Below are 24,076 nucleotides of genomic sequence, written 5' to 3'. Positions count from 1 at the left end.
TGTTCAAAGAGAAGTCCACTGATTTCAAACTGCTATAAAATTCTAAATGTTTATTTTGTTTTGTGGTTATTTCCTTATGAATCAGTTGCAAAAAGTAGGCTATCTATAGACAGCAGTTTGAATCACACTGATACAGGAGCTGATGTGTTGGGCTTAGGGCCGGGAGGTGGGTAAAGAGTGCAAGAAATGAAGATAGATGTTCTAGAATCACTTCCCTCAAGGAGAAAATCCCAACAGTAGAGATTAGGAAAACTGACTTAAATGCTGAAAGGGCTGCAGTTCACATACTGTCCTGTAGGTGGAACCAGATTCCAGTTAGGACCTGGCAGACAGACGAGGATTCTCTGAGGAGGTTGAGTGTTCTAGAGAACTGAGTGAAAAGGTTTTGGAAAGAAGAGCAGTAGTACTGGGAAGGCAAGTCCTTTGTTCAGGAAAGTGGATGCTGATGTGGCTGGTGGATTATGTGAGAATTATACAAGGTGATAGGTTTGAAGGTGTGGAGTTTAGTGACTTTAAAAGTTACTGTTTTGAACTCCGAAGATCCTAGGTAGTGCTTGGGTGAGGTCTGCGTAGATTCCACCTCACCATTTTTGGTGCAGTCATTTTGGGGTTCAGTAAAAGTCACTGAAGACTGTGGTCTGAGAGCACTGGTCATGTCTACAGGAATATACCATAGAACTGATTTTTTTTTTTTTCCTCTACCATATATACATGGGCAGCATTTTTACAGGAAGTGTGCTATGTATGTTTACTGAATATCAGTAATGCCTTGGTCAGAAACATTTGCACTGCAGCCTCATGTATATATATCTACACTATAGTTGTATTGGAGACATGTGTATGTATGTTTTGGTATAAAACCTAAAATAAAGAACAGGGGTGTTAAAGAGACATGGGACCATCTTATTTTGATATTTTTAACTTTAGCTGCTGTTGTAATACTTAGGACCAACCCTAACTTTTGTGGAGCTGGGGCAATAGTATAAATGGAAGATCGCATACCATTTACCTAATTATTTAAAACTCATAATCCAATACAGCAGACTGGTAAATAAAATACTTTCTATTAACTGAATTTAACAAGTATATTTTTATAATGGTGAAGAACACCAACTTTGCATTTAGAATGCTTGATTTATTCACTGCAGTGTGGGAGGGAGAGTGAGGGGGATTCCTGCACTGGGAGGAGCCTCTCACACATGTAGCTGGACACCTGTTTGTGTCTGTGGTAGTGATACCGTTGGTTCGGAATGCTTGAAGCACTTACCTGGGTCCATACCACTCTGGCAGCCCCCATAGACATTTCTTCAACTGGACCCAATGTTGTGACTAGACTGGCCCATGTGGTTCTTATTATATAAAATTCACCTCAGCAACCACTGTCAGAGAAATCTGGGAGAAAAGATGTATTATTTGCAGAAACTAGAGGTTACACAGCACACCTGAGGGCCACACAGCAGGGTCACAGGCTTTTGGGGTGGGGACCTGGGCTTCTACTTTTATTGGGGTCAAAAGTAGGGTGCCTAGGATTTCATAGGTTCACCCTTTATTGGCAAATTGATTAATTAGCTTAAATGACTGAGTTATACTTGACATATAATGTTATATTAGTTTCAGGTGTACAACATAATGACTTGATACTTGTATGTATTGCAAAATCATTACCACAAAAAGTCTAGCTAACATTTGTCACCCTACACGGTTACAAAAATATTGGCAAATTTAAAATGCAAGAGTGGGGATGCGGGTACGGGGAAGGAAAAGTGGAGTTATTAAGGTGGTCAGTTATCCGGGAGCTTCATGGGCAGGGCACCTGCTTTCTTACTGGTTGTTTTGCTAGTTGTTGTGTCATACGGCTGGTAATATGTTTATCCGAGATAGATGCTTTGAAATGGATGCCTCAGCAATCAGAAGCTTAATGCTGGGCCAACACCTGGCCCTCTGGTTTATGCTCTGCCCACATGTCTTGTCCCAGCCAACCTCGGCCACCTCTTTGTCAAAGGTTAGGGTAAGTACACCAGTTTTTCAGTCCACCTTCAAGGAGACAGGGAGCTGTACAGTCCCCAGACACAGGCCCTTTAGGTAGAACTTCAGTCTTTGGGGCAATGGCCAGTGTTTTAAATGGAGAGTGGGATAGGACAAATTCTGGATGGACACTTCACTGGAGTTTTGCAAACCCACTGGTCACTGGGAAGAGGTACAGTTGAAGGGAGCCAGAGCTCAGGGCCCAGGCCAGTTTTGTAGGTGAGGGCAGTGGAAATTATCATCATAACCATGATAATCACATTTGCTAAGATGAATGGAGGGCTTACTTACCATGGCCCTTTTCTAAGTTGTTGTTGTTGAGTCATCCAGTCATGTCTGACTCTTGGCAGTCCAACAGACTGTGGCAAGCCAGGCCTTCCTGTCCCTTACCATCCTCTAAAGTTCACCCAAGTTCATTCCCCTTGCATCGGTGATACCATCTAGCCATCTTATCCTCTGATGCCCTCTTTTCCTTCTGCACTCAATTTTTCCCAGCATCAGGGACTTTTCCAATGAGTAGACTGTTCACATCAGATGACCAAAACACTGGAGTTTCAGCTTTAGCATCAGTCCTTCCAAAGAGCATTCAGGGTTGATTTTCCTTAAGATTGACTGGTTTAATCTTCTTGCTGTCCAAGTATTTTTCTAATTACTTTACATATACTAACTAATTTAATCCTCATAACAGCTCAGTGGGGAAGGCACTGTTATCATCGTCCCCATTTCATAGACATGCAGCTGAGGAGCAGTGAGGTCAAGTACCATGTGAAGGTTACACAGCTTGAGTGAGTACTGGAGATGGGAAGTGGGCCTTGGACCACATCACCCTGAATCTTCTATAAAAAAGAAAAGAAAAACAAAACCCTGAATGACATTGTCGGAAAAAAAGCTTTTATGTATCTAAGACTTGGAAAGCTCTAAGTAAGTAGTGGTTGGTTAGCCATATCACAAAATAATCAGTAAACAATATGATTACTTCAATGCCTTCTGTTTATTATGTTTGCTTTGCACAATTAGCAATTTATTCTAGAATGGGTTTCCCTGGTGGCTCAGCTGGTAAAGAATCTGCCTGCACTGTGGGAGACCGGGTTCCATCCTTGGGTTGGGAAGATCCCCTGGAGAAGGGAAAGGCTACCCACTCCAGTATTCTGGCAAGGAGAATGCCATGGACTGTAAGTCTATGGGGGCTCAAAGAGTTGGACATGACTGACTGACTTTCACTCACTTCCTTGTTCTAGAATATAGTGCTAGAGGGTTGCTCCCTCTGTCTCTTGAACACACCACTCTCTCTTCCTTCCTCCTTTCTCCTCTTCCCTATAATTTTTATTGAATTCCATGTAAGTACTGGGCTTTCCCGGTGCCTCAGCAGTAAAAAATCTGCTTGCAATGCAGAAGATGCATGCTGGAGACGTGGGTTTGATCCCTGGGTGGGGAAGATCCCCTGGGAAGGAAATTGGCAACCCACTCTAGTATTCTTGCCTTGGAGATTCCGTGAATAGAGGAGCCTGGCAGGTTACAGTCCATGGGGTCACAAAGAGTCAGATATGACTGAAGCAATTTAGCATGTAGGCATGCACGCACTCCTACACTTAGTACTTCTCAGATCTATAATAAAACTTCACTTAAGTCTCTTTAATTATACATACCTACAAGTAAGTTTGCTGATTAAAAAATAAGCAAGAAAACCTTTTCTATCTATCCAGTTTTTTCACCTTCCCCGCCCCCCCGACCCCAACTTGGATGCGTTTGCTTAGCAGGATATTAGAGATACAAAATCGCGTCCAATAAATATTTATCAATGTATATTTAGAACCTTGAAATTTTATTTGTCATCTTCTATTTCACAAAAAAGATGATGAAGGGTGACCAGAAAGCAGCAGAAATTCTTTTATGAATATTAGTTTTCCTTTTCCTTTGCTGATTTTATTTTAGCACCAGCAACACATAATACCCTCGGATGATATTCTTTCTCCTGAAGGAAGAATTATAACAAGTAATTAGATCAAATGCAGCACCTTCATCATAAATGATGAAGTTTGATTTGGGAAGCCCAGTAACACTGCAGTTGGTGCTAAAAGAAGGGAGAGATGTCTGTTTTGATGGACAGGCTTGTCGGGAGAAGTCGTAGTGCCCTGGTGTCTGGCTTCCTGCCTGCAGAATTAGTAATGAAGGGGCCCCGGAAGAATGATGTATACCTACACTCTCAGCATTACATGGTCTGACCAAGATATTGTGAGTAAAATGTTCTCTTGAAATGATGTATAGGCAGGAGAATTTGGTGAAGTTTCTTTTCTCCTCTCAAGTTACTTATTTTCGTTTAAATATTTTTTCAAATGAGCACTTAAAGGAGTGGAAGACTGGTGTTAAAGTGAATAGACGCTTTCCTTTATTAAATGGGATCCTCTAATTCAGGTTTTACAAAACCAAAGTTCATATAATTTTTTGGAATAGGTGTGGGTTTTTCTGTGTTTAAATATGGAAATTATGTATACTGCATATATACTTCATAGAAAATGTGTCAGAAACACCTTTTTGTTTGTTTTGAAATAGGGTAACTACCAATGTAGGTTAAGTAACATTATAATACAGAATTTCCTAAGCTCAACTTTACCTTCTGATTTCTTATTCAACCAAAAAAATATTTTGAGCACTGTATAGATTTGTTTTAAAATGCTGTTACTTAGCTTGGTATTATCAATTATAAATTAAACTCAATAGAGTAACCGGTATTTAACCAGTGAAACAACTCCCTGATTCTCTACAACATAGAGAGTTTGAATACATGATAGAATGCAAAGTTGAGTTGCAGAATTCTCCTTCTGACACATGTATTATACTTGTGGTAGTATAAACCAGTATGTGAGCCTGAGCTGAATTCCTTGACAAGGAGTAGCCTCAACATTTCTTGAAATGTGCAGCTTTTAACTTTTCTGGAAATTCTGGTTAACTTTATATTGGAGGCATATGGAAGGAATTTAGAAATCATTAGTCTTTTTTAATCTGAATATAAAAATTCTGTCTTAACTTCCTTTGTTACCAGGAAATAAAATTCTAAACTTTTTCTGCAGGGAAGTAATTAGAATATTATTTCTTTGTGCTTATAGTGAATGCATTTCTAAATGTTACCATAAGATGGCATACCAATATATGAGGAAAATAGATTACAGTATTATCTGTTCACTAAAACCCTCTGACAAGATCAGGCACTTTTTGCTCTAGTAATAGAAAGATGTCTCCAATTTATCTGTGATTATAACATTGAGAACACACATAAGGATGTCTTCCAGCACGTGTTTCCAAGATTCTTTCTAGCGATTTAGTTTTTTATTTCTTCTTGCAGTTATGAGCCATATTCTAGCCTTATGAAAACAGTCCTGGCATTTTAAGTAGCTGCAAACCAGTTAATTATCAGAGAGGAGACAAGTAACGACAATACTATTTTGTTAGGAAACCACTGGTGATTCTTCTTTGCCTCTCAGAGTGAACCAGACTTCCCTGGAGAGTTCTCCGATCTACTTCCCTGAGCAGTTGAAGTGACAGCCAAGTAGAAGCCTGCGCCCTGGAGAGAACCAGGGGCTCTGTTCTTTTTCCGATAGGTATCTGGTCGTGTTCCCCTTCTGAGACTCAACAGTGACTTGAATGTTTACATTGTTAATGCTCTGAGCACAGGTAATGGCAGATTAAAACACGACTGGCGTGACCAACAGAAACAAAAGGTTTATTGATAAGGCAATAAATTCATGACAGAAGACCAGGAGGCAGTTCTTAAGGCTCTAGGGGCTGGGGTTATTGGGGCCAAGAAAAGGAAAGTGGGAAGATAATGCTAGCCTTTTTTATTTATTTATTTATTTATTTTTTCTTTTTTTATTTAAAAAAATTTTTGACATGAATCCACCACGGGTGTACATACAGCGCTTGATGATAAGGAAAAATCCCTTAGATTCTTTGTGGTCTCATGGCTGTCATCAGAAATCTGTTAAGATGAGTAATAAATATACTGTTCTTATGGCGCAGAGCATTCTGCATTTATGTGGAAAAGTGAAAGTCGCTGAGGCTTTCTATATTTGTATACTGATAATATGTTGTGCTTATGTAATTAGTTCTTCTAGTTCTGATAGAGTATCTAGGGATCTCTATGATTTTCTGCAAAATCAGGCCTTTTGCTTTCTTGTCCTTAAAACTGGAAATAGATTTTAAGTTGTTTCCAGTGCCATCATTTGCTCCATGGCGTTCATACACCTGCATTGTTAGTTACTCTCACTGGAATGGGAACTCTCTAAAGGGAGTGTTGGAATCCTTTACCCTAACAGGTTTTCTATAAGACTGAAATTATTTCAAAATAATTAAGATGTATGTTCACATTGGTAAAAAAAAAAAAAAAAAAACTGTTATAATCTTTTTAAAAGGATATTTTAACAATGTGTATGACAAAACTTAAAATATATATCCTTCAACCTAACACTTGTACTTTTTAGAATCTAGATTAGGAAAATAATCATTGACATGTGCAATGATGTATGTGTAAGAATGTTCATCACAGAATTTTATGTATCACAGCAAAGACGTATTATAACAAAATCTTCCCAATCTCCTAAATATACATCATCAGAAGACTGACTTTCTAATTAGGATGTGTCTGTATGTATACCATGTAGTCTTTGAAACTCATGTTGCAGAAAAAATTTTATTGTTTTAGAAAATGTCTCCAGTATTATAAATGAAAACAATCTAGTTACAAGGTAATTATGATTTCCCCACAGTTTTTTATGTGGTGAAATACACAGAACAGAAAGTTTTCCATCTTAATCACTTAGGTATACAGTTCATTGATATTAAATATGTTTATAATGTTGTGCAGCCATCACCACCACCCATTTCTCTAGCTGTTTACCTTGTAGAACCGAAACTCTTACCCATTAAGCTTTAGTTTTCCCCAACTCTCTTCCCTCCTAACCCTTGACAGCCACCATTCTTCTTTTTGCCTTTATGATTTTGACTTCTCTAAGTGTCTCATATAAGTGGAGTATTCATCTTTTTATGACTGGCTTATTTCACTTAGCCTAATGTCCTCGAGGTTCATTCATGTTGCAGCATCTGTCAGGAACGCCTTCCTTTTTAAGGCTGAACTACATCTTAGGTAATACGCCACATTTTGCTTATCCATTCGTGTGTCAGCGGACATGGTTTACTTCCATGTTTTAGCTGTTGAGAATAATAGAGCTGTGGGTTTATAAAGCGTTTTTGTGAACTATTTTGCTCATGAAATTTTTTTGTTTGTTGAAATGAGACTGGAAAGACATATAATAAAATGTTAGTACTAAGTTTCCTAAGTAGTGAGGTGATGGCAATTTTATTTATTTCAGTTAATTTGTGCTATTCAGTTTTTTTTCAGGGAAGGTATAATGCTTTTGAATGAAAAAAGGAAGTTACATTGAGTGGGATGAGGTCCCCAGCCAGAATGTTCAGGTAGCCGTACAATGAAAAGTGCATAGCACAGTTAGAAAACATCTTGTTTGTAGGTAACCAAAGTAATAAATTACAATACATGATACCTTTGATACCTTTTAAAGTTAAGAAGCAGCAATGATTCTCCCAAGGATGTATGGTGCCCTTAATCAGAATGGTGCTAATTCTGTTACTATGTAAGTGCACCTGGCTTTCAGTCAGTTTTCTCAGAAAAAACATATGTTCCAGAGACTACTGCATATAAAATCACCTGGGATGGTTGTAAAATAAAAATAAAATACTTTGAATAAAAATCTCTGGTGTTGAAGTCAGTAAATCAGCATTTATATAAAGCCCTCCTAGTCATTCTTACTTTTAGGAATTTTGAAAAACCATGCTATAAGTAAATCTTATTTGTGAAGAAGTGGAGTTAAAACAGTGTGAATACTATTTAATAATTTGTTCTTTAAAAAGATCACACCATAATTCTTTGAGTAGACACATCCATTCTTTTAAAAACTGATGCCATTTATGAAAAAATTAGTTATGTATTTTTGAAAAGCATCTTTGTTTAAAGTATTGCACATCCATGTATTCTATTTATTTGCCAATATTTGAGGAATTAAGGGTATCGGTCCATTTACATTTATTTATATTCTGTGTTTTTATCCTGTGTCAACCTGTTCCTTCCAAAGAGGAAGAAATGTGTACTCTTGAAGTGAGTGCCTAGATGAACAGTGCTTCATGTTACTCAAGCTTATTTACTCAAATTTTGAGAGTATATATTTATTTCTTATCAACAAGCAGATTAAAAGAACCTCACATCTTACACATGGAGGTTAGCAAGCACTTTGAGGAAAGATTTGCTTCCTAATTTTTAAGTAAAAATAATCTTGTATTATGCCTCTCTTTACTTCTATTTAATTTCAGATTTTGTTGACGGACCTATACACCACAAAGCTTTACTTATATCTGTGACTGTGTGTAGTTTGCTCTTGGTCCTCATCATTTTATTCTGTTACTTCAGGTAAGTTTCCAACATGTGGATGTAGAATTTTGAGTTTATAAAATCATCCTCATACTGTTCTACCAGCTGATATTTTTCATCACAGCTTTCCTTGACCTAATTAGATATTAGATTTCACTGACAATATCAGTTATTGATAATCATTTGTCCTAATGAAGTTATTAATAGATAGCTATCTTGTTTCTGCTTCAAATATCAAGACTACCCAGAAAAATGTCATCTCTAGGAAAGTTATGGTAGCTAGGAAATTCAGCAACTAGTTGCTACTAACCTTTGACTCAAAGCAAGAAATGACTGTGTTGACTTTGAATCACTTTAGTAATTCCTTATTTTGTAAGCTAACAGTATTCCCTTAGTATTGAATGATTATAAAAGATAACATATATTAATTATTAAGATAGACTATGTTCAGTTAAGATGTAGATTTGATCCATGGCTCAGGAAGATCCCCTGGAGAAGGAAATGGCAACCCATAATCAATATTCTTGCCTGGAGAATCCCATGGACAGAGGAGACAGGCAGGCTACAGTCCATGAAGTCTCAAAGAGTCGGACATGACTTAGCAAGTAAACAACAACATTCCAAATTATTTTCAATCACCTAAGAACTCATTTTCTAGTTTATGAAATATCAGGGACCTTTAAGTTCTTATCGTTGCCCTTTTGTAATACTTATTTAGGTTACTGTTCTACAAATAAGAGTTGACTCAGATATCATCAGTTCTAACTGAAGACATGATTATTGACAAAAGCTTTTCAGTTTATCTGTACTATTGCTTTATACATTGTCTTTTATGAGAAAGTTACGATGTCTTCTGTAAACCAAAAATCTGCATCTTTAGCTAATTAAGGACCTTGTAAGAAAAGATTTTAGGGAAAGGATATTGGAACTATCCTGGAGAAGGAAATGGCAACCCACTCCAGTATGTTTGCCTGGGGAATCCCTTGAGCAGAAGAGCCTGGTGAGCTATAGTCCATGGAGTGGCAAAGAGTCAAACACGACTGAGCAACTACTACTGCTACTATTGGAGCTATATAAAAATGTTAATGGAATGTAGGCTGCCTGGATATATGCAATCGAAAGAAACAGAGGAAGAAAATTAGAGATGGTTGTGACTGTGTGAAAATTTGAAGTTTAGTTTAAAAAATAGGTTAGAACACTAATGATGACTTTGTGCTTTGGAAATCGTAACTAAGGGTAATATATATTGAGCATCTAATCTCGTATTTGCGAGCAAAGATGAAACCTGCCGCGCGTGGTTCTGCGTGTTCTGTCCCTGTCATTGCAATCCACTGTCTAACGTCTTCTTCCTTTGTGCATCTTCAGGTATAAAAGACAAGAAGCCAGACCTCGGTACAGCATTGGGTTAGAACAGGACGAAACTTACATTCCTCCTGGAGAATCCCTGAGAGACTTAATTGAGCAGTCGCAGAGCTCAGGGAGTGGATCAGGCCTCCCTCTGCTGGTATGAGAGGAACATACCTTGAATGTAAAGGAAATGTCAGTAACTGCTGGGTGTCATTTTACTGAAACAGATAGGGCAGTGGACAAAGGAAAGCGCTCTGCAGTCAGACGTCAGATCTCAGATGCAGGGTTTCCTGATAACACTTTGACATATTGGGGGTGAGGTCATTGTTCTTAAATGTAAGTGTATGGTTACAATCCAGACCTCTGCGTTCTGATAAAGAGCAGATTAGAAAACATTCGACATGGGACCATCTTCCCTCTGTTTTCAGGAAGGATAACGTTACAGCACTTTGGCCTGGCTTTTGAAGGCAAAAGTATTACAACCAACTGGGATCTGAGTACTTCTAAAAGGGAAGAAGGCTGCCTCTCAGCTGGAGGGTTTATGTTTCAGGGTGAAGCCCTGGCTTTTCCATTCAGGAGAGTTTTAATTTTCTGATGGTCAGCGCTGCCAACTTGGAAGAAAATATATAGTGAATCCAAGGCACTTGCTTTAATGAGAAAAGCATTTGGTTACTTTATGGACTACACAAAAAGATTATTGGGACTTGAAATGGAAATAACAATGAGAAGTATTTTCCTTTATAAACTTTATAAATTCTGAGATTGATTTTCCTAATCTTTATTGTCTGGTTCTGACTTTGGATGTCTTGTTTACTTGATTCTTTTGGTGACCTTTTATTTAGTACTAAAAGTAACTTAAAAATCTCAAGCCAAGAATTTATTTTATAACTCTTTTCCTTAGCATACAAAAAGCTGTGTACATTTAACATATATAACTTGAAGAGCTTGGAAATAAGTAGGTGGCTCAGTCAGTGAAGAATCTGTCTGCAATTCAGGGGACCTGGTTTTGATCCCTGGGTTGGGAAGCTACCCTGGAGAAGAAAATGACAACTCACTCGAGTATTCTTGCCTGGGAAATCTCATGGACAGAGGAGCCTGGCGGGCTACAGTTCATGGGGTCATAAAGAGTTGGACACCACTTAGTGACTAAACCACCATACACCCCTGAAGCCATCACCACAGTCTAGGCCATTAACATATCCATCACCTCCAAAAGTTGCCTCATGCCCCATTCATTATTATTATTTTATGATAAGAGCCCAGTGCAAGAGCTAACCTCTTTGCAAATTTTTTAAATAGAGGTTAATAGAGGTTAAATAGAGGTTAGCTAATGCTACTGTGATAATAATATCTCATTATTTAAATATATCAAATCAACACGCTGTATACCTTAAACTTACAAAATGTTATATGCTAAGTATATCTAAATAAAAATGAAGTGAGTATCAACTTTTTGCTTCAAACTAAGGAAAAAAGAATGCAATATTCCATTATTAACTATAGGCACTGTGTTGTGTGGCACATCTCTGGGACTTACTCATCTTGCATAACTGAAACTCTGTTCAGTTCAGTGGCTCAGTTGTGTCTGATTCTTTGCAACCCCATGGACTGCAGCACACCAGGCCTCCCTGTCCATCGCCAACTCCCAGAGCTTACTCAAACTCATGTCCATTGAGTCAGTGATGCCATCCAGCCATCTCATCCTCTGTTGTCCTCTTCTCCTCCTGCCCTCAAGCTTTCCCAGCATCAGGGTCTTTTCAAATGAGTCAGTTCTTCGCATCAGGTGGCCAAACTCTGTTCTCTTCCACTAATACCTCCCCTGGAGGTATTACACCAGACAGAAAACCACTTGTGAAGTTGTTGTTATGACCAAACTGATGCTACTTAGGATATAAATCTTTTTTTAATGTAAAGTTCTTATCAAATTGCTTGACTTTTCATTCTTAGAATTTAACTGATATATAACAAATACCATTCTTACATTTAAAAACATTTTGTTACACTTCTTTTTCAAGTACAGATATTAAAATTCCCTTTGATGTTAATTAATCAGATACACTCTTAGAATTGGAAACTACTGTCTTCCTCCTTTTAGCCCATCTTTCTCATTCCTGTGGAGTTCTCTCTCAAATCTTTGACCTTGCTATTCTCTCACTTTCCTGCATAACACACTCAAATATCCAGTCATGATTGTGGGTCTTCTTTCTTAGCTTGATAAGCATAGCATTCCTCTCCTCCCACCTCTTCTGCACTGGATTCTTGAGCTCTTGCATCAGCCTTGAATAACTGTTTTGAAAATACAACATGTTTTTAAAATCCATGTCTTTGCAAATATAATGTCTTTCTGGAGAGTTCCTCAGATTATGCCCCATGTTTTATCTCTGTGACAGATTAGACTGAGCTAGTCTGTTTAACTTATGTCATAACAGAAGTTTGCATAACCAGTGCAGCAATCAATATAGCTGTTTAAAATAACATCAAAATTGGTATTAATGCACCTGTGTCTTTAGGTGGACTCGCATCTCTTTTGAGGTGGAAACTACATTTTGTCACTTGGCATCCTGGGGTGATTAAAGAGGCTGCTCAATTATTTATTTGTTAAAAAAAAGAAAACATTCAACTCCCAACTTTTGGTATTTGTGAAAATATTAATCTGTGTAATCTGGGTACCAAACAGCAGTGTTTAGCTATTAACCATATACGATTAAGAGCAGCCAGGTTACCAGAGGTCCAGCCCTGGCCAGATTCTGGCCTTTAAAGGATGATCTCATTTAACCCTCATAGCCACTGTGAGGTGGTGTAGAAATGTATCCTGTGTCACACATCAGGGGCCCAAGCCCACTGGGGTCAACCAGCTGGTCCATGGAGAAGCCAGGAGTCAAACCCGGGTGATCTGCCTCGAGAATCTGTGCTCCCAGTGCTTGTGAGCCAAATGTTAAGTAAAATTAAGACCTGCATTCGATAACAACAGGATGGGAAGAAGGCTCCCATCACTCACTTGAGTGAAGGGAAAGCCTCGGTATTGCTTTAAGATTTGTTTTTTAAGATAAACAGTACAGAAATGTTCAGTAGTCTCTCTTCCTATTATATGAATGAATATCTCACCTTAATTCCACTTTGTCATTTATTTCATTAACATAAAGGGAAAGTTCATGTCTTGTGTATAAACACATACTTGGAACTAATATTTACTAAGTGACTTTGTATATAAATCCTCTAAGGGAGGAATATCATAGAGTGGTTGTAAGAATTTTCCCTGCCATATATATATATATATATATACACACACACACACACACATACATATACAGACATATACATATAAATATGCCTGGCATTTTGAATACCTGTGTACTATGTATTTAATCAATAGTAACATTATTTATTCATACCCTCTTTATCTGACTGTGTAAAGGAACAAAAGGTGAAGTAAATTGTCTAACTGAACACTAAACCTCTCAGCTGAGGAATCTGTTGTGAAAAATCTGTCCAGTATGCAACATTAACATGGTCTTATTAAGCAGATATGTTAAACAGTGTTTTTGTGTGTAGAGGTATGTACTTTGTTAATTCAGGGACATAGAGCCCAGAGGTTTCTAGGGTCCACATGGGCTTAATTTACTATTGGACACTATCAGATAACTGATCACTAAATAGAAAGACATTTCTAAAATAGTGATAACCCTTATAATCCTTACACAGTGAGTTGTCCTCACTTTACATGACATGATTCTTCTCTGTTTTGAATCACAATTATAATGATTGTATTGAGTTTGTATAATCTACCTTTCAAAATTGATTTCTAAAGATGTCATATAGAAGAAAAGTTTGAGTACAGAAAGACCTGAAACATTAACTAAATCAAATAAAAATGCAAATAAATGACATAGTTAAAACATTTTTCAAAATTTATTTTTGGGTCCGTAGATATTATAATAAATCTCAAAATAGAAGTATATTTTAAATTTCTGACTATAGTTTAGTGAGACTTGTTATTTTGAATAAGTTGCTCCTGTTCTTGTGAACGTTGCCAATTTCATCTGTACTCATATCAAATTCATGATATATGTCATCATTAGGAAAAAAGTGGACTTAAAACTGTTTATTTTAGGAAATGTTCTGTGGATCTACATAAGCGATGCTTTGTAACAACTGTAAATTAATAATACTTCTTTAATCAATGTAGGAAGCCTCCTCTCAGGCCAGTAGCTTAACCACTTACGGGTCCGGCCCTCAGCTGCTCAGTGCTCTTGATGCTTCTGCTCCCTTGTTTGGGAAGGGAAATGGACTGACTGTCTCCTACAGGGCCTTTTTGACTCCTAAAGGGAGGGAGGCTGGTCTACACGTACACTTGATGCCTCATTTCCTTCAGGCTGAGTGGCTTAACATCATGTCAGCAATGCTTTTATTCTTTAATTCTTCTTTTAGAGGAAAAGAAAAAGACTTTATCTTGTCCCCAAAAGCTCTCAGTCTGATATTAGTGCTGTTAATGATTCTAGCAATGGATAGCATTACGTCTTGAATTGATGAAATCATTCATTAGACAAAAACAGAACCCATCCCAGTTGGTAGACATCCGTGGTAGTCAGAATGCTAGCCCCCACAATGTCCATGTCCTTTGCCCTAGAATCTGTTATTTTACAAGGCAAAGGGGAATTAAAGTTGCTCATCAGCTGGGCTTCCCTGGTGGCTCAGATGCTAAAGTTGCTCATCAGCTGACCTTGAGATGAGATTATTCTAGTTATCTAGGTGAGCTCACGATAGTTGTTGTTGTTGAGTCACTAAGTTGCATCCAACTCTTTGCAACCCCATGGACTACAGCACACCAGGCTTCCCTGTCCTCCCCTGTCTCCTGGAGTTTGCTCAGGTTAATTACAGTAGCTCATATATATAGTTAGCTCAGTATAGTTACATGACCCTTAAAAGTATAAATACAGAAAGAAACATTTGAATTTACTTGATGTAAAGCCTGTCTCTGGGAAGAGTACATCCCAACTTTCTAAGCAGATCTTATGAGAGTTCTATGTTTGATTCTTTATATCTCCCAAATTATGTAAGTAGTCACCAACACTTAGCCCCTTTAGTCATGGCGTTTTTAAAAATTTAAGCACAGAGTGAATGATGATCATGTGTAAAGAGACATTTAGCCCCTATGCCACTTGAACCCTCTTGTTTTCCTCCTGCCTGTCTCTGCCGCACTCGTAGAGCGCTCTCATAGCTTTGGTTTTTCCCCAGCTCTAATGGGCTGTTCTCCCTTTCCATTTTACATTTTTGGTTGTGACAGCCCTTCCACCTCAAAGCATAGTTTTCAGTGATTTCTTACTCCTTCCTTATGTTTCATTCTGTCTCCTATTCTTCACATTCATCACACATCTCATGTAGTGGGGCATTCTGTACCTGAAGATTCCAGTATCTGTAATCTGAAGGTGTTAAATCTATTGGGATTCTTTCTCTTGCCTCATTTGCAGTGGGTGTTTCCTTTTGTTTTAGGGCATTTACCCTGTGCGATCCTCTCTCTCTCTTTTCCCTCCCTCTGTTTTCTTTCTTCTCTTCCTCCTCTCCCTCCCCTTCCCACCTTGGGGATTTCCTTTATTCCCTTGTGAGCCCAATAATGCATTACAATTTTTTGCCTCTTATATTTTATCCATGACCAAGTTGTAGGGTGGCAGGGGCTCCTTCAGAGGATCTAGTATCCTTCCATAGTAGTGGAGTGAAGCATATTCTGCAATAATTTCCCCAACAGAGGATTTGTATTTGTTTTTGCCAGGAGCCATGGTGATGGTGTGCTGGCAAATTTGGTCCCATTCAGTGGTTCAGGTTTAATGCTAAAGCCCAGGGTTCAATGTCTCTCATTTTAAAAGGGTCAGAGTTCATCATCCAGATCTCAAGGCTGGGGTTATTCTTTGCCCAGATAGCAGTCTGGCATTTGTCTATGCTGGGTGCTTATCTAGCCCTGCTCTGTTCTTAACTCTTCCCTTCCTCTGCCCACACCTCCCTGCTTAGAGATTTCCTCTGCAAGTATTTCTGTGCATGCCCAATAGTGCGTTACCTTTTTGTTTTGTTGTATGTTATCGAAGCATATAGTGGCATGATTCGCTTCAGAGTATCTAGCGTCCCACACTAGTGGTAGAAGTGAAAAGTATTCTTTTCTGCCAGTTACTGTGAACCCTTCAAGGGTTTTTCTCTGTGAAAATAATAATTGGCAAAATGAAATAATAATTTGGAATCAGTACTTCAGCACTCAAAACCAGCAGTCTCAAATGTATATTTAAAAGAGGACAATATAAATTAATACGTAAATAAAAATAACTTGTCTCACCAGTCTCCTCTACCCATGGGATTCTCCAGGCAAGAATACTGGAGTGGGTTGCCATTTCCTCCTCCAGGGGATCTTCCCAACCCAGGGATCGAACCCGAGGCTCTTGTGTCTGCTGCATTGGCACACACATTCTTTACCACTAGCGCCACCTCGGAAACCCATATAAAGTAAAACTACTGGCTAAATATATTTTACATGCAACTGTTTTCTTCTCTGAAGGAAAAAAGAAAACAGTAAACAATCTGTAGTGCCGTGAATGCACTAACAGTGTGTTGGGGGATTTAACAGGTCCAGAGGACGATAGCAAAGCAAATTCAGATGGTGAAACAGATTGGAAAAGGTCGCTATGGGGAAGTTTGGATGGGAAAGTGGCGTGGCGAAAAGGTAGCTGTGAAAGTGTTCTTCACTACAGAGGAGGCCAGCTGGTTCCGAGAGACAGAAATATATCAGACGGTGTTGATGAGGCATGAAAACATCTTGGGTGAGTATAAGCCTGTATTAGCGATGTTCAGGGTTTCCTAGCTTTCCTCTCTCTCTTTGTTAACATCTGCATATTAACTCATCTGTCTAGATCCACTATGAAATATATAGACATTTTTTTTTTTTTGCCATGAGCCCAAGAATGTTATATGCTTCTAATTGGAGACCTCACAGGAAGAATGACTAAGGTACTTCTATGAATGGATGGTGGGCTTGAAATGAAACATGTTCAAATAAATTTTTTTTTTCTTCAGGGACAGGAAATGCAAATGAAATACCAAAATTTCTCAGATTTCTTAGGGATTTGAAGGAGCACATTTTTGTCTAAGTACTGTGAAGTTATGGGAATTTTATCTGCAGGGTTTATTTATATACAGTTTATATTGAGAATTGATTTCCTTTTTAAGTTAGAAATGATCTAACTGCATTATTCAAGTAGAAAGAGTGTCAGCTAATCATGCAGTGTGTGCCTGTTTTGTAAACAGTGTCTTATGTGTAATTATAATACCATGAACTATTTACTGTTTACTTAGAAATAATTTAAATACCAGCTACTGATTGGAAAGGTATCCTGTCTTCAGATACAAATGCATAGTGTTTCTCTACCCCTGCTGTTTTGGTTATCTGTGATGGGCTTCCCAGGTGGCTCAGTGGTAAAGAATCTACCTGCCAAGCAGGAGATGCAGGTTGGATCCCTGGGTCAGGAAGATTCCCTGGAGAAGGAAATGGTAACCCACTCCAGTATTCTTGCCTTGGAAATCCCATGGACAGAGGAGCCTGGTGGGCTACAGTCCATGGGGTCACAAAGAATCAGACACAACTTAGCAACTAAACTACAATGAGGATGGGTATTAGTCATTTAATGCTCTCATAAGCACAAGCAGAAAACTGAATGAAATGCTGAATAAAAGACACCTATGACAAAGGACGATAGTTGGAAGAATGAATTATCCTGGTAGTATTTAGAAAACACGTAGCTTCAACCCTTTTTGTCTTCTTTCCTTTTAGGCTTCATTGCTGCAGATATCAAAGGGACGGGGTCCTGGACACAACTGTACCTAATCACAGATTATCATGAAAATGGTTCCCTCTATGATTACCTGAAGTCCACCACCCTAGACACTAAGTCGATGTTGAAGCTAGCCTATTCCGCAGTCAGTGGCCTCTGTCACTTACACACTGAAATCTTTAGCACTCAAGGCAAACCAGCAATTGCCCATCGAGATCTGAAAAGTAAGAACATCCTGGTGAAGAAAAATGGAACTTGCTGTATAGCTGACCTGGGCTTGGCTGTTAAGTTTATTAGGTTAGTATCAAGGTGAACAAATATACTTTTTATGGTTCTTTTCTATCACTTTTTATAGATGATGCATTTTGTTGCTCAGGGCTTCTAGGATATTTAGTGAAGGAGGAATTTTGCTAACTTTGACTTTTCCTGGGGGCAAAAAAGAAGAAACATCTTCTTTGCAACAAATAAACAATGTTTGGGTCAGTTCTATTGTTTCTAAGCTTATCAGTGACCTGACTTCAAGACACTGTTCACATAGGTTTGAGCTGTCATGAAGCTGTTAGGAAAAGAAGTTGCTAATGCCTGGGATTGTGTGCTCAGAATTCTACCTAACATTTGTAGGTAGGAAGAGGTTTCGGGAAAGAGCTACAATTATGTAGTGATAAAGGCATTTTTTATGTGTTATAAGAAAGATATCTTGCAGAGGTATTCTATAAGAAATGTCAATAGTGAATAAGCAACACAGTGCTAGTACTCAGCACTGTAGCTTCTGCAGGATGGGCAAGAGGAATGCCCCATAGCTGGGGTCCTGGTTTGCTTACCTCTCTTATATTCATAGCAGCTCCTTTATCTTGTAGGATTTAATTAGACAAATGATTCTTCTGCTTTGAAAACAAAATGAAATGACTTGGCAAACTACAAGAAAAGAGGGATCATCTTATACTTACTTTTAAAAAATTCAGTGTAGGCTCAGCTTTTATTAAATTATTGGACCCTCTTCTGGATTTTTTTTTCCCTCAAAGAGACTCTGTAGAAAATGAGAAGGTCACAAAGGAAAAAGCCAAGGCAAAGAATAAAACTGACGAGAAAGGACTAAGGGATTGGTATTTTCACCCAGAAGTAAAGATGGAGAGGTGATAAAATGATAAATCCTAAATATATAAAGGTCTTTACCAACTGGTGAAGGTAGAGGGTAGCAAATTGAAGTCCTTGGTCTTGAAAAACAAAGCAGGAGGAAGTCCTTTGGACTGTAGCTTCAAGTTAGAAATATGAACTGCCTGCTAATAAAGATGATTTGAACCTTCTTTCTCTTCTGAGTTCTTTTTTCTGACCTAAGTCTCATCTACCACAGGGAACTTTCCGTGATGCTTCTTAAATTACCAGCGTTTTTCCTTCCCTCCCCTGTGAAATTTCTCAAGAGTTCTAAAGAGTAATTTGCTTTCACAGTCCAGTAATTCATGACGTTTTGCAGTTTGGCTTGTGCTCCATCTCTTCTGAAGCTCCTTTCCTGAAGGACAACATGGATTTTGTCACCAGAAGCCTGTTTCCCTGTCGGCCCACCTCCCCTGTGCCCACACCGTTCTTCCTCCTGTGTTCCTTTGTGTTTATTCCAGGTTCTCCTCCTTTCTCTCTGTGGGTTCTGCTCTCTTTTTCTTAAGTATTTTTCCACTTCTCAATTTCATGCTGCACGTGCTTTCTCTCCCCAGTTCCCAGTTTTGGTGGATCCATTCCAAAGAGTGAGGCGTGTTTCCTCTGTTCCCTAAGTTTGTGATTGCTCAGTGAATGAATTCTGTCTCCATGATATTCCCAGTGGAACTGGGTCAGTTGGGGGCCTCCTACCATTTTTCTAGATACTGGAGTAAAGCATTTTGTGGTTATTTCCTCTTCCCAATTTGTCTTTTACATACTGCTGCCAGATATACTTTCTTGAAGCATAATTTTGGGCATCGTCATAATTTCATCATTTGCTCTGGCTTTGGGTTAAAATGTAATTTCTCTCATGCCTCTGAGTATTTTTAATACGCTTTTATCTTTATCTGAATACTTACTATCCTCTCCTTTATTTCAGTAGCTACTGCTTCATAATTTCATCCTCTGCTGCTACTGCTAAGTTGCATCAGTCATATCCGACTCTGTGCGACCCCATAGACGGCAGCTCAACAGGCTCTCCCGTCCCTGGGATTCTCCAGACAAGAACACTGGAGTGGGTTGCCATTTCCTTTTCCAATGCATGAAAGTGAAAAGTGAAAGTGAAGTTGCTCAGTTGTGTCCGACTCTTAGCGACCCCATGGACTGCAGTCAACCAGGCTCCTCCATCCATGGGATCTTCCAGGCAAGACTGCTGGAGTGGGGTGCCATTGCCTTCTCTGATTTTATCCTTTAGAGCCCCTGTTATCATTCCCTTACAAGCCTGGCTTTCAGCGAGTTTCTGTTGTACGGTCATCAATGACTGCTTTTCTGTCATTGTCACTGCAGATGAAGTTCCGTGAAGGTAGATACCATGTTTTTCTTAAATTTGCATCTCTAATCTTTCTTTGGTGCTCATTAAATAGGGGTTGCTTCAAAATTTTGTATAAAGCTTAAATGAATGATTCCATATGGACTATGGGATGAAGGGAAAAAGCATTTTTTTTCCTCTTATCTCCAGAGATTTTGCACACGCTCAATTAAATCTAACTTTCTACTTTTATGTCCAATTTATATGGACATAAAACTCTCCAATTTATATGCTTTATTTTGCAAGACTGAACTTATTTGTGTTTTTTCCATGTATACTCCATGTTTGCTACTGCTTTGCTTAATCCCAGGGACTGGGGAGCCTGGTGGGCTGCTGTCTATGGGGTTGCACAGAGCAGGACATGACTGAAGCAACTTAGCAGCAGCAGCAGCAGACAGCATATAACTTGGAATGCCGTTGCGTTTCCATGTTACTTAATCCAGTCTCAGAGTTACCTCTAAGTCACTTTACTCATCCCCTAGGTGGGAAGGATGACATCATCTGTTCTACTCCTGTGATAATTTTCTGACCCTTGTCTGCCTGACCCTGTAATTATTTTAGTGCATGCCTCATCTTATCCTCCTCTTCACTGCGCATCTTGAGAGTCCATGTCGTTATGTGATGTGTTTCTCATTTGAAATGACGTAGTGAGTTACCCATTAGAGATACTATTTTGAATCAGTGCACGTTGGCAGTATCAAAGTAATTAAGAACTCATCATCTTAATAGACCTTAAAAAAAAAAAACAGGAAAATGAGTATCTATTATATTTCTGAAACTTAGTTCTGCTTAATGGGAATGAACTAAATGAACTCTCAAATTTCATACAAACCCAGATATAAGGAGTGGAAGGAAATACATTAAGGGATAATTCAGAGATTTATTTGGCATCTATTGACTGTTTAATGGAGAGAGGAAGGATATGAGGATACTGGCTCAGATGAACAACTTCCATAGCTATCGCAAAGACCTCATATGGCTAACTAGCAGCTGTGGGATCATTTTCCATCCTGTGCCTCTGTTTCCTTTATATTAAATGGATGCTGAATTTGATAATTGGAAGTCCTTTTCATGTTTTCATTTCATATGTTTCAGAGGAACTTTGGTCTGCTCAATTTTTGAGCCTCGCTTTTAAGCCTTGCTGTACACAGTTCTTTGGTTTTCACTCTTCCTGACTTTCCTGTCGCGGGGGAGTGTGAAGCACAGACACTTACAGCATTGTACTGCAAGTGGGGTCAAAGCTAACCCAGTGTTGAGTTCTCAAACTTCATATGTGAACTTCCTGTGAGAAGTTAATCTTTACTGTCGTCTCTGTGTGCTAAGTGTTCTCTCAGGCTTTTAAATTATTTTGGGGAGGTTTCCAGTGACGTTCAGAGATGGAAATGGCAACCCACTCCAGTGTTCTTGCCTGGAGAATCCCGTGGACAGGGGAACCTGGTGGGCTGCTGTCCATGGGGTTGCACAGAGTCGGGCACGACTGAAGCGACTCAGCATGCAGGCATGCATTGGAGAAGGAAATGGCAACCCACTCCAGTGTTCTTGCCTGGAGAATCCCAGGGACAGAGAGCCTTGTGGGCTGCCGTCTACGGGGTCGCACAGAGTCGGACGCGACTTAGCAGCAGCCGCAGCAGCAGCAGCCAGTGACGTTCACAGAGGGTGGACAATGCGTTAGAGGTTTCCTGCTCATTTAACATCTTTATGCTGTATTGTTTTCTTCGTGCACACTCTTGAAAATGATGTAAGTGCTGATGCATCTCATTAGCAGAAGGGAGATGGAATCCGGGTGATGCCATGAGAGACACTCCCATTAACCTGAGTCTCTCGGGATAAGAAAACAATGACACGTGGAATCTCATGCAGGAACTTACAGAGCTTTCCACCCTGCCCTCTGGAGGATCACACAGCCCCTCTGGTACTTCAGGGACAGAATGCTATGTTTTCTTAGTGAGGGAGTAAGTCCTGCCTGGCTTACGGCCTTTCAAGTATTATATTTTATATAGAAAGCCTAGTGAAGACTGGGCTGTAACACACATCTCCAGACGGATGCCTGTCCAGTTATCCAAGTGCAGAGGAGATGGAGAGTCTGGCCCAGAAGGTCCTCAGTGTTCTCTGTCTCTCAATGACGTATACACACCACTGCTTCTGGTGTGTATACTTAGTGGTTTTTTAAAAAAAGGGACGTGGTTACATGACCAGCCAGAGTCACAGACCAAGCATGCGTGGAAGCATGCCCAATCAGGGTTTCTGCAGCCTCATCCACCTTCTTGAAGAGTTTCCATGTCAAGCTTCTCTTTCTAAGAAACCCTGGGATGTCTCAGGGTTTACTCATAGGAGCAGTGAATTCTGTTGGTGCTGCAGAAACCCCTCCTCATTGGTTAATGTTTGCCTGGGCAGAGCTCAGTTCAGCAAGTCAGTTCCATAGCTGTTTGCAAGATACAACAGGAGAGAGGAAGGATGTGCATAGTCCCTTCTTCTGTGAGAATATTTCATGCTTTGAAAGGTCATTTTTGTCTTCCTAACAAGTGATTCAATATTCTCTGGTGTGGTTCATGTGTGGTTAATTTCTTGCAAGAAATGTGTGGCAACATTCCTTGAACGAATCCCTGCTATGGATTCATAATTAGAAGCTTAATTAATGTGAAAAAAGTTAATATAAGGTTAAGATAGATATTATACCTTTAAATACCAGCTTTATTCTCTGCCATCAGAATGAAATTCTTCTTTCTGCCCTTCTTCCAGTGCATGAGAGCCAAGAGTTAAGGCACACCCTGCTCCACTGAGTTGGAAGGGTGCTCAGGTTCATTCTCTGGCCTCTCAGGATGATGGAAGGATGCCCCACTTCCAGCCTTTATGCATCCACAGGGGCTCTTTGATTCTTTTCCTCAGTTCTACCAACACCTGCAGTCTACACACTGCTGTAGACACCAGTATTGGGCCACTGAAGGCAGCCGCCTGGGTACAGGCAGTAAGAGGCTGCCTGGTTTGTAGACAATAAAACCCATTAAAATGATCTCCATGTGCAGAAGTTCTAAACAGTGTCAGTGATAAGATGCCCAGGAGAGGGCATCACTTCTACCATCCTCTCCTTAGTACATACAGCCTTCCCGCACCTTCAGAGAGAAAAGTCTTGGTCTTATATTTTTTTCTGCTTCTATCTCTGTCTGTCTGTTTCCGTCCCCCCGACCCTCTCTCTCTCTGACAGACAGACAGACACACACACACACGCCCACCCACCCACCCCTAAATCATCTTTGCTTTCCTCCCCAACCTGGAGTAGTTTCCTTGAAATCTCTCACCGGCTTTGTGGCCCCCCAAAAGAGGAGCCACTCAGTGTGTGTCCATGCAGGGGACCCTTTGTCATCAGTGTGAATCTTCTCCGCCTACACACTGGAATTTTCTTTATAGCACCGTCATCCAGGCGACACTGGTCAGAAATAGGAACTTGATTTTCATCCCTCCTTATGGAACCCCATCTGAGGGCTCCCTGCATTTGAGATCCAGATACAGTTAGGCTCTATCACCCCTGTCTCTGTCCCTCCCTAGTGCAGTAGAGGGCTCAGTGTCCTGCGCAAGCACATCTGTGGATCCTAAGGAGCTTGATCCCTCTTTGCTGCATCAGGCTTATGCTGCTGACACATGTCGCACCTTTTTTTCAGGACTTACCTACTCGTTCTTCCCCAAACACTGTCAGCTCAAGGCTGAAGACGTGTTTACTAGGTTATATCATAGGTATTTCATGAAATTTAGTTATAAAATTCATACTACCAGAACATTTGCCCCCCCTTTTATTTTTTCTACAGGGCCTTAGCATCCTGCCCGAACCCTGAGCCTGGGGGAGAAACCCTCTTCTCTCCAGCTGGCTTGCCCTCTACCCTCAGCCTCCAAAGTTTCTGTTCATTTCTTACTCAGAAAATTTTAGGTATTTTTTATTTTATTCTGTGTCAGCGCCAGTGTCTCTAAAGTTCA

General features: G+C 39.6%; 1 protein-coding gene across 1 annotated transcript in view; it reads left to right on the top strand.

Annotated features, from left to right (window-relative positions):
• BMPR1B (bone morphogenetic protein receptor type 1B) overlaps positions 1–24,076 on the top strand; it is a 59,871-nt gene that overhangs the window by 24,372 nt on the left and 11,423 nt on the right. The window contains exons 5-8 of the mRNA XM_052642362.1: positions 8,401–8,497; positions 9,824–9,962; positions 16,413–16,605; positions 17,613–17,910. Coding sequence (XP_052498322.1) covers positions 8,401–8,497; positions 9,824–9,962; positions 16,413–16,605; positions 17,613–17,910 — 727 coding nt within the window. The remainder of the gene's footprint in view (positions 1–8,400; positions 8,498–9,823; positions 9,963–16,412; positions 16,606–17,612; positions 17,911–24,076) is intronic.

The sequence above is a fragment of the Budorcas taxicolor genome, chromosome 6, assembly GCF_023091745.1.
Source record: "Budorcas taxicolor isolate Tak-1 chromosome 6, Takin1.1, whole genome shotgun sequence".
Taxonomy (NCBI): Eukaryota; Metazoa; Chordata; class Mammalia; order Artiodactyla; family Bovidae; genus Budorcas; species Budorcas taxicolor.
Note: the sequence above shows the minus strand (reverse complement) of the source record. Positions and strands in the feature narration are given on the sequence as shown.